At 35.7% G+C, this 11,804-nt stretch overlaps 1 protein-coding gene across 1 annotated transcript in view; it reads left to right on the top strand.

The window, feature by feature from the left end:
- The first annotated feature begins 1,134 nt into the window (after positions 1-1,134).
- LOC306737792 (calpain-2 catalytic subunit-like) overlaps positions 1,135-11,804 on the top strand; it is a 32,606-nt gene continuing 21,936 nt past the window's right edge. The window contains exons 1-4 of the mRNA XM_079219584.1: positions 1,135-2,258; positions 8,378-8,447; positions 8,543-8,661; positions 11,519-11,652. Coding sequence (XP_079075710.1) covers positions 2,019-2,258; positions 8,378-8,447; positions 8,543-8,661; positions 11,519-11,652 — 563 coding nt within the window. The 5' untranslated portion in view covers positions 1,135-2,018. The remainder of the gene's footprint in view (positions 2,259-8,377; positions 8,448-8,542; positions 8,662-11,518; positions 11,653-11,804) is intronic.

Below are 11,804 nucleotides of genomic sequence, written 5' to 3'. Positions count from 1 at the left end.
GGAACCAGAGGAGAACCAGAGGGGGAACCAGAGGGAGAACCAGAGGAGAAACAAGAGGGGGAATCAGTGGGGAACCAGTGGGGAACCAGAGGAGAACCAGAGGGGAACCAGTGGGAATCATGACTTCCTGTAAGTGCTCACATCATCATGACTTCCTGTATGAGCTCACATCATCATGACTTCCTGTATGAGCACACATCATCATGATGACTTCCTGTATGAGCTCACATCATCATGACTTCCTGTATGAGCTCACATCATCATGACTTTCTGTATGAGCTCACATCATCATGATGACTTCCTGTATGAGCTCACATCATCATGACTTCCTGGATGTGTTGAAAGCGTTCATAATTATATGACAGTGTTATTAGTACACCATACATATCATTATTGTAGAACATGATTAAGGTAATTGTGATAAGAATACAGAGAATCACACACAATTTATTTTGACTGCTTCAATTGATTGAATTTCTGATTATGAATAATACATACATACTGATCCGCCCATACACATATTCAAACTCCTAGTTATATGGTAATCTACACATACAGTACATATATCCTCATAAGTATATATTTATTCGTATATTACTGCCAGCAGACACATTTAAATAAATATAATCTGATTGATTTGGGTGATGAAGCACTTCAAATTAGCCGATACGTTTTCCCAACACTGACGCATTGAACTTGTCTGATATATTTCCGACGCTTGTGTCTCTCAGTGGGGGCGGTGCTAAGCTGCGTTCACACCAACAACGTTGCAAACGCGTTGCAAATATTCGCAACGCGTTTGCTGTGAATGACTAAGGTAATGACTTCCTCATATGCGTTCATGATCATCTCCAGCTTCTCAGCGGAGAAATAAAAAGAAGTTTCCTCTGAGTTTATTTGCCATTGTACTGTTAGAACATCGTCAGTGCTCCATTATTATCCCTTCTGAAGAGGAACAGGCACACATTTAGCCAGATGACTGACGTCTTGTTAGAATTAACGAGACCGTTTCAGCGCGGATCTTGCGTGGAGAAACCGAGTTAGCCTGACGTCAATCATCTCGCTAATTTAAGCTGGATAATAGGACATTTGCTCGACTTTGTTGAGCCAGGTGCGAGAAATAGGGCCCTGGGCTCTGGGTTGTGTGACCCTTCGTGGTGGGTTGCGTGACCCTGAGCAGCGTCTCAAGGCATAGGGGTTCTTCTATGTACGTCAGGTTCTCTCGACTGGTTTCTGATCTGAACTTTGTCCAAAGGGTGATTTAAAGGAGGTTGAAGAAGTCTTGAGTCTCTGGAGCTGCATCGGGGGTCCAGTTCAGTGCATTGAGGCGTCAGTCAGTGCAGAACCAGGTCCAGGTGGTCTGAGGCTTCTGATTCAGGACTGAACTGGGCTTTTGGGGCTCCCTGGTGCTGAGTCAGTGCCTCCTGGACTTTAGTGAAGTCTGACCTGCAGATCTTGAGACAAAACGTGTTTGTGTGAGTGTTGACACAACACTGTGTTTATCAGACTGTTTGCTCTCTAAATAATTTAGTCAACTGATACCACACTGCTGCTTCAGCTGGACCCAAGCTCCGCCCCTTTACACCTGATCACCTATATACCTGACACACACACACACACACACACACCTCATTGTGGCAGCGACAGCAGCTCTGTCAAAGTCTCAGCAGACATTCGGCAGGCTCTAGATAGACTCTAGATAGACTCTAGATAGACTCCAGATAGACATTAGATTCGGCAGCCTTTAGACAGCCTTTCGGCAGACTTTAGATAGACCTTCGGCAGACTTTCGGCAGCCTTTAGACAGCCTTTCGGCAGACTTTAGATAGACCTTTGGCAGCCTTTAGATAGACCTTCGGCAGACTTTCGGCAGCCTTTAGATAGCCTTTCGGCAGCCTTTATATAGCCTTTCGGCAGACTTTAGATAGACTTTCAGCAGACTTTAGATAGACCTTCGGCAGACTTTAGATAGACCTTCGGCAGCCTTCCGGTAGGCCCTCAGTAGACACACTCTCAGGATGGCGAATGCAGCAGCAGAGGTGGCTCGGAGGAAGGCCCGTATAGAGGACGGGACCGGCAGTCGGGACAACGCCGCCCCCTTCAACCAGCAGAACTTTGAGCAGCTCCAGAAGGAGAGTCTGCAGTCCGGCTCACTGTTCTGTGACCCGACTTTCCCCGCAGACTGGAACTCTCTGGGATACAACCAGCTGGGACGCTACTCGTCCAAGACCATCGGCACACAGTGGAAACGCCCCGCGGTGAGTGTGTGGGATCAGGGTCTCGAGGATGGGGATCATCTTTAATTTATATTTAATTTGATGTCATTGAGTTTATGAAATGTCACGGTGACGTCTTCAAACATGGTGTTTTGTCAGAGATTGAGTTTACTGAGATATGAAACAGAGGAAATGGTCTGATACTTCTTAATCAATAACTAATGAACGGCTGTGGTCCATTGATGTGTGAGACTTGGTGATCTCAACAGCAGCAGTGAGTTAGTTTTGCAGAAGTTTAGGTATTTTTGTTTGTTTGTTTTTTCAAAAATTGATCTTATCTGATCCTCAGCTGATCTGAGTTTAAAAAACTATATATTTCATAAGACAAACAAAGTGCGTTGTATAATTATGGAGAATATGCTCACTGCCTCTACAATTATACTGCTTTACTTCTACCTTCTTTACCTTTCACAATAAAAGCCCTAAACATACGCTGTATTACTGATCACCAGGGGAACTTGAATTATATTTATCTATGTATCTGTCTAAACTAAAGACATTTGTCTTCCTTCATGAGAGTGAGAGGTTCACTTGATTAGCTTTGCTTAGCATAAAGACTGGAGACGGGGGCGACCCCTAGCCTGGGTTTTAATTAATAACGCGCTATATCTGGTTTGTTCCATCGTCTGGAGTTGATGAACAACAGTGTGTGTATGTAGCTCAGCTAGCTCAGGTAGCTCAGCTAGCTCAGGCAGCTACGGTTACCAGTCTTTAGCCCGTTTCAGGATATGAAAGATAAAAAACAAAACACCTCCTGTTGGTTAAATAAAAGTGACTCAGTTTGTGTGAATCATTAACCCGACGACTGTGAACAAACACAGTGTTTTGTTTTAGTGACAGTTTTATATTTAATCTTAATTGTCGTTACATAACAGAACATAAAGAGCTTAAAGAGCATAAATAATATAAAGAACATAAAGAGCATAAAGAACATAAAGAGCTTAAAGAGCATAAATAACATAAAGAACATAAAGAGCTTAAAGAGCATAAATAACATAAAGAACATAAAGAGCTTAAAGAGCATAAAGAGCATAAAGAGCATAAATAACATAAAGAACATAAAGAGCTTAAAGAGCATAAAGAACATAAAGAACATAAAGAGCTTAAAGAGCATAAAGAGCATAAATAACATAAAGAACATAAAGAGCTTAAAGAGCATAAAGAGCATAAATAACATAAAGAACATAAAGAGCTTAAAGAGCATAAAGAACATAAAGAGCTTAAAGAGCATAAATAACATAAAGAACATAAAGAGCATAAAGAGCATAAATAACATAAAGAACATAAAGAGCATAAAGAACATAAAGAACATAAAGAGCTTAAAGAGCATAAAGAACATAAAGAGCTTAAAGAGCATAAAGAGCATAAATAACATAAAGAACATAAAGAGCATAAAGAACATAAAGAGCTTAAAGAGCATAAAGAACATAAAGAGCTTAAAGAACATAAAGAACATAAAGAGCTTAAAGAGCATAAAGAACATAAAGAGCATAAAGAACATAAAGAGCTTAAAGAGCATAAATAACATAAATAACATAAAGAGCATAAAGAGCATAAAGAACATAAAGAGCTTAAAGAGCATAAATAACATAAAGAACATAAAGAGCATAAAGAACATAAAGAGCATAAAGAGCATAAATAACATAAAGAACATAAAGAGCATAAAGAACATAAAGAACATAAAGAGCTTAAAGAGCATAAAGAACATAAAGAGCTTGAAGAGCATAAAGAGCATAAATAACATAAAGAGCATAAAGAACATAAAGAACATAAAGAGCTTAAAGAGCATAAATAACATAAAGAACATAAAGAACATAAAGAGCATAAAGAACATAAAGAACATAAAGAGCTTAAAGAGCATAAAGAACATAAAGAGCTTAAAGAGCATAAATAACATAAAGAACATAAAGAACATAAAGAGCATAAAGAACATAAAGAACATAAAGAGTATAAAGAGCTTAAAGAGCATAAAGAACATAAAGAGCTTAAAGAGCATAAAGAGCATAAATAACATAAAGAACATAAAGAGCATAAAGAACATAAAGAGCATAAAGAACATAAAGAGCTTAAAGAGCATAAATAACATAAAGAGCTTAAAGAGCATAAATAACATAAAGAGCATAAAGAACATAAAGAGCTTAAAGAGCATAAAGAACATAAAGAGCTTAAAGAGCATAAAGAGCATAAATAACATAAAGAGCATAAAGAGCATAAAGAACATAAAGAACATAAAGAGCTTAAAGAGCATAAAGAACATAAAGAGCTTAAAGAGCATAAAGAGCATAAATAACATAAAGAACATAAAGAGCATAAAGAACATAAAGAGCATAAAGAACATAAAGAGCTTAAAGAGCATAAATAACATAAAGAACATAAAGAGCATAAAGAGCATAAATAACATAAAGAACATAAAGAGCATAAAGAACATAAAGAGCTTAAAGAGCATAAAGAACATAAAGAGCTTAAAGAGCATAAAGAACATAAAGAGCATAAAGAACATAAAGAACATAAAGAGCTTAAAGAGCATAAAGAACATAAAGAGCTTAAAGAGCATAAAGAACATAAAGAACATAAAGAACATAAAGAACATAAAGAGCTTAAAGAGCATAAATAACATAAAGAACATAAAGAACATAAAGAGCATAAAGAACATAAAGAGCTTAAAGAGCATAAAGAACATAAAGAGCTTAAAGAGCATAAAGAACATAAAGAGCTTAAAGAGCTTAAAGAGCATAAAGAACATAAAGAGCATAAAGAGCTTAAAGAGCATAAAGAACATAAAGAGCTTAAAGAGCATAAAGAACATAAAGAGCATAAAGAACATAAAGAGCTTAAAGAGCATAAAGAGCATAAAGAACATAAAGAACATAAAGAGCTTAAAGAGCATAAAGAACATAAAGAGCTTAAAGAGCATAAATAACATAAAGAACATAAAGAGCATAAGGAACATAAAGAACATAAAGAGCTTAAAGAGCATAAAGAACATAAAGAGCTTAAAGAGCATAAATAACATAAAGAACATAAAGAACATAAAGAGCATAAAGAACATAAAGAGTATAAAGAACATAAAGAACATAAAGAGCTTAAAGAGCATAAAGAACATAAAGAGCTTAAAGAGCATAAAGAGCATAAATAACATAAAGAGCATAAAGAGCATAAAGAACATAAAGAACATAAAGAGCTTAAAGAGCATAAAGAACATAAAGAGCTTAAAGAGCATAAAGAGCATAAATAACATAAAGAACATAAAGAGCATAAAGAACATAAAGAGCATAAAGAACATAAAGAGCTTAAAGAGCATAAATAACATAAAGAGCTTAAAGAGCATAAATAACATAAAGAGCTTAAAGAGCATAAAGAACATAAAGAGCTTAAAGAGCATAAATAACATAAAGAACATAAAGAACATAAAGAACATAAAGAGCTTAAAGAGCATAAATAACATAAAGAACATAAAGAACATAAAGAGCATAAAGAACATAAAGAGCTTAAAGAGCATAAAGAACATAAAGAGCTTAAAGAGCATAAAGAACATAAAGAGCATAAAGAACATAAAGAGCTTAAAGAGCATAAATAACATAAAGAACATAAAGAACATAAAGAACATAAAGAGCTTAAAGAGCATAAATAACATAAAGAACATAAAGAACATAAAGAGCATAAAGAACATAAAGAGCTTAAAGAGCATAAATAACATAAAGAACATAAAGAACATAAAGAGCATAAATAACATAAAGAACATAAAGAACATAAAGAACATAAAGAGCTTAAAGAGCATAAATAACATAAAGAACATAAAGAACATAAAGAGCATAAAGAACATAAAGAGCTTAAAGAGCATAAAGAACATAAAGAGCATAAAGAACATAAAGAGCTTAAAGAGCATAAATAACATAAAGAACATAAAGAACATAAAGAACATAAAGAGCTTAAAGAGCATAAATAACATAAAGAACATAAAGAACATAAAGAGCATAAAGAACATAAAGAGCTTAAAGAGCATAAAGAACATAAATAACATAAAGAGCTTAAAGAGCATAAATAACATAAAGAACATAAAGAACATAAATAACATAAAGAGCTTAAAGAGCATAAAGAACATAAATAACATAAAGAACATAAAGAACATAAAGAACATAAAGAGCTTAAAGAGCATAAAGAACATAAAGAGCTTAAAGAGCATAAATAACATAAAGAACATAAAGAGCTTAAAGAGCATAAAGAACATAAAGAGCTTAAAGAGCATAAATAACATAAAGAGCATAAATAACATAAAGAGCATAAATAACATAAAGAACATAAAGAACATAAAGAGCTTAAAGAGCATAAAGAACATAAAGAACATAAAGAACATAAAGAGCTTAAAGAGCATAAAGAACATAAAGAGCTTAAAGAGCATAAATAACATAAAGAACATAAAGAACATAAAGAGCTTAAAGAGCATAAAGAGCATAAAGAGCTTAAAGAGCATAAAGAACATAAAGAGCATAAAGAACATAAAGAGCTTAAAGAGCATAAAGAACATAAAGAGCTTAAAGAGCATAAAGAACATAAAGAGCATAAAGAACATAAAGAGCTTAAAGAGCATAAAGAGCATAAAGAACATAAAGAACATAAAGAGCTTAAAGAGCATAAAGAACATAAAGAGCTTAAAGAGCATAAATAACATAAAGAACATAAAGAGCATAAAGAGCATAAAGAACATAAAGAGCTTAAAGAGCATAAAGAACATAAAGAGCTTAAAGAGCATAAATAACATAAAGAACATAAAGAACATAAAGAGCATAAAGAACATAAAGAACATAAAGAGTATAAAGAACATAAAGAACATAAAGAGCTTAAAGAGCATAAAGAACATAAAGAGCTTAAAGAGCATAAAGAGCATAAATAACATAAAGAGCATAAAGAGCATAAAGAACATAAAGAACATAAAGAGCTTAAAGAGCATAAAGAGCATAAATAACATAAAGAACATAAAGAGCATAAAGAACATAAAGAGCATAAAGAACATAAAGAGCTTAAAGAGCATAAATAACATAAAGAGCTTAAAGAGCATAAATAACATAAAGAGCATAAAGAGCTTAAAGAGCATAAAGAACATAAAGAGCTTAAAGAGCATAAAGAACATAAAGAGCTTAAAGAGCATAAAGAACATAAAGAGCTTAAAGAGCATAAATAACATAAAGAACATAAAGAACATAAAGAACATAAAGAGCTTAAAGAGCATAAATAACATAAAGAACATAAAGAACATAAAGAGCATAAAGAACATAAAGAGCTTAAAGAGCATAAAGAACATAAAGAGCTTAAAGAGCATAAAGAACATAAAGAGCATAAAGAACATAAAGAGCTTAAAGAGCATAAATAACATAAAGAACATAAAGAACATAAAGAGCTTAAAGAGCATAAATAACATAAAGAACATAAAGAACATAAAGAGCATAAAGAACATAAAGAGCTTAAAGAGCATAAATAACATAAAGAACATAAAGAACATAAAGAGCATAAAGAACATAAAGAGCTTAAAGAGCATAAAGAACATAAATAACATAAAGAGCTTAAAGAGCATAAATAACATAAAGAACATAAAGAACATAAATAACATAAAGAGCTTAAAGAGCATAAAGAACATAAATAACATAAAGAACATAAAGAACATAAAGAACATAAAGAGCTTAAAGAGCATAAAGAACATAAAGAGCTTAAAGAGCATAAATAACATAAAGAACATAAAGAGCTTAAAGAGCATAAAGAACATAAAGAGCTTAAAGAGCATAAATAACATAAAGAGCATAAATAACATAAAGAGCATAAATAACATAAAGAACATAAAGAACATAAAGAGCTTAAAGAGCATAAAGAACATAAAGAGCTTAAAGAGCATAAATAACATAAAGAACATAAAGAACATAAAGAGCTTAAAGAGCATAAAGAACATAAAGAACATAAATGTATGTTCACATTTCAGACTAGATATTTTGTGTGTAATATGTGATGACATCTCTTATTATTACCGTGGACTTCTAACTGTACACTGCTGATGGTGATGAGGATGAAGATGAGGATGACATCATTAATCACCTGCTTTCCCCTCCAATTAGGAGCTGAGTTCTGATCCTCAGTTCATCGTTGATGGAGCAAAGAGAACAGACATCTGTCAGGGAGTGCTGGGTGAGAACACACACACACACACACACACACACACACACACACACACACACACACACTGTGACATCACAGTCATATGCCCGCTGTGTGTCTGTCAGGTGACTGCTGGCTGCTGGCTGCCATCGCCTCTCTGACTCTGGACCCTCAGATTCTGAGCAGAGTGGTACCTCCTGGACAGAACTTCGGCTCACAGTACGCCGGCATCTTCCACTTCCAGGTCACATGCTCTATTTTAAACACATGACTGAAAACATCAGAGAATTAAAGAAATAAAGGAACAATTATACTTCTCGTTTAAGGTCTTCTTACTAGAATTGTTTCACATCTAATGGCCTTCATCCGTTTATCTTCATACCAACTGAGTGAACCAGTCCTAACTATTGCATTACATATCGTCACCTTCCTAAAATAATGGCCTACGTCATTTTTTGACAAAAATGATTTTCTTGCCTAAATCATCTCCTCATGATACTAGCCACCTCTGGTAACATGTCCTCCATCCTCAGTTGATCATGTGATTCTACCCTGTAGTATAACATGTAAAGAGTGACATTTTATTTGGCCGAGGTCTCAAGACAATCTGACTTAGGCAAATTTACAAGCTTTTTAATAATGCATTTTGAAGCTAGCATTTAAGCTAGCAATGTAGTTAGTATTTTTGAGAGCATTTTTGTCAGTGAAAATCTCACTCGAACATAAGATTAGCAATCATAACATAATTTGACCGTTATTACAGTATGCTGTTGTGCAGTGTCTAGACTCTAGAGGCAGCTTGTGCACCATGGTTACAGTGGTAGTAGTTTGTTGTGTTTTCTGAAAAACATGTAAAAATGACTGAGGCCATTATTTTAGGATATTATTATTATGCTTTTATCCAAAGCGTAATATGGTACTATAAGCTCTCTAGTGGGGTACCATGGTACTATGAGCTCTCTAGTGGGGTAATATGGTACTATAAGCTCTTTAGTGGGGTAATATGGTACTATGAGCTCTCTAGTGGGGTAATATGGTACTATAAACTCTCTAGTGGGGTAATATGGTACTATGAGCTCTAGTGGGGTAATATGGTACTTTAAGCTCTCTAGTGGGGTAATATGGCACTATGAGCTCTCTAGTGGGGTAATATGGTACTATGAGCTCTCTAGTGGGGTAATATGGTACTATGAGCTCTCTAGTGGGGTAATATGGTACTATGAGCTCTCTAGTGAGGTAATATGGTACTATGAGCTCTATTGGGGTAATATGGTACTATAAGCTCTCTAGTGGGGTAATATGGTACTATGAGCTCTCTAGTGGGGTAATATGGTACTATAAACTCTCTAGTGGGGTAATGTGGTACTATAAACTCTCTAGTGGCGTAATATGGTACTATAAACTCTCTAGTGGGGTAATATGGTAATATGAGCTCTCTAGTGGGGTAATATGGTACTATAAACTCTCTAGTGGGGTAATATGGTAATATGAGCTCTCTAGTGGGGTAATATGGTACTATAAACTCTCCAGTGGGGTAATATGGTACTATGAGCTCTCTAGTGGGGTAATATGGTACTATAAGCTCTTTAGTGGGGTAATATGTTACTATAAGCTCTTTAGTGGGGTAATATGGTACTATAAGCTCTCTAGTGAGGTAATATGGTACTATGAGCTCTCTAGTGAGGTAATATGGTACTATGAGCTCTAGTGGGGTAATATGGTACTATGAGCTCTCTAATGGGGTAATATGGTACTATGAGCTCTCTAGTGAGGTAATATGGTACTATGAGCTCTATTGGGGTAATATGGTACTATAAGCTCTCTAGTGGGGTAATATGGTACTATAAACTCTCTAGTGGGGTAATATGGTACTATGAACTCTCTAGTGGGGTAATATGGTAATATGAGCTCTCTAGTGGGGTAATATGGTACTATAAACTCTCTAGTGGGGTAATATGGTAATATGAGCTCTCTAGTGGGGTAATATGGTACTATAAACTCTCCAGTGGGGTAATATGGTACTATGAGCTCTCTAGTGGGGTAATATGGTACTATAAGCTCTTTAGTGGGGTAACATGGTACTATGAGCTCTCTAGTGGGGTAATATGGTACTATAAGCTCTTTAGTGGGGTAATATGGTACTATGAGCTGTCTAGTGGGGTAATATGGTACTATAAACTCTCTAGTGGGGTAATATGGTACTATGAGCTCTCTAGTGGGGTAATATGGTACTATAAACTCTCTAGTGGGGTAATATGGTACTATAAGCTCTCTAGTGGGGTAATATGGTACTATGAGCTCTCTAGTGGGGTAATATGGTACTATGAGCTCTCTAGTGAGGTAATATGGTACTATAAGCTCTCTAGTGAGGTAATATGGTACTATGAGCTCTATTGGGGTAATATGGTACTATAAGCTCTCTAGTGGGGTAATATGGTACTATGAGCTCTCTAGTGGGGTAATATGGTACTATAAACTCTCTAGTGGGGTAATATGGTACTATAAACTCTCTAGTGGGGTAATATGGTAATATGAGCTCTCTAGTGGGGTAATATGGCACTATACACTCTCCAGTGGGGTAATATGGTACTATGAGCTCTCTAGTGGGGTAATATGGTACTATAAGCTCTTTAGTGGGGTAATATGGTACTATGAGCTCTCTAGTGGGGTAATATGGTACTATAAGCTCTCTAGTGGGGTAATATGGTACTATAAACTCTCTAGTGGGGTAATATGGTACTATAAACTCTCTAGTGGGGTAATATGGTAATATGAGCTCTCTAGTGGGGTAATATGGTACTATACACTCTCCAGTGGGGTAATATGGTACTATGAGCTCTCTAGTGGGGTAATATGGTACTATAAGCTCTCTAGTGGGCTAATATGGTACTATACACTCTCCAGTGGGGTAATATGGTACTATGAGCTCTCTAGTGGGGTAATATGGTACTATAAGCTCTTTAGTGGGGTAATATGGTACTATAAGCTCTCTAGTGAGGTAATATGGTACTATGAGCTCTCTAGTGAGGTAATATGGTACTATGAGCTCTCTAGTGGGGTAACATACTATGAGCTCTGACATCTGGTGTTTCTACCTGCAGCTGTGGCAGTACGGCCAGTGGGTGGACGTGGTTGTGGACGACCGGCTGCCCTCCAGAGACGGGAAGCTGCTGTTCGTCCACTCAGCGGAGGGAGGAGAATTCTGGAGCGCCCTGCTGGAGAAGGCCTACGCCAAGTAAGACATAATGTATATATAACATATGATCCGCCCCCTGCTGGAGAAGGCCTACGCCATGTAAGACACAAATTCAGGAAGTGCAACATCTCAACAACTATTATGGGATGGTGATATGAAATTAATTATCATCACGTTATTGATCCTCTTTC

The sequence above is a fragment of the Taurulus bubalis genome, assembly GCF_910589615.1.
Source record: "Taurulus bubalis genome assembly, chromosome: 6".
NCBI lineage: Eukaryota > Metazoa > Chordata > Actinopteri > Perciformes > Cottidae > Taurulus > Taurulus bubalis.
The sequence above is the reverse complement of the archived record's forward strand: the minus strand, read 5'-3'. Positions and strand labels throughout refer to the sequence as shown.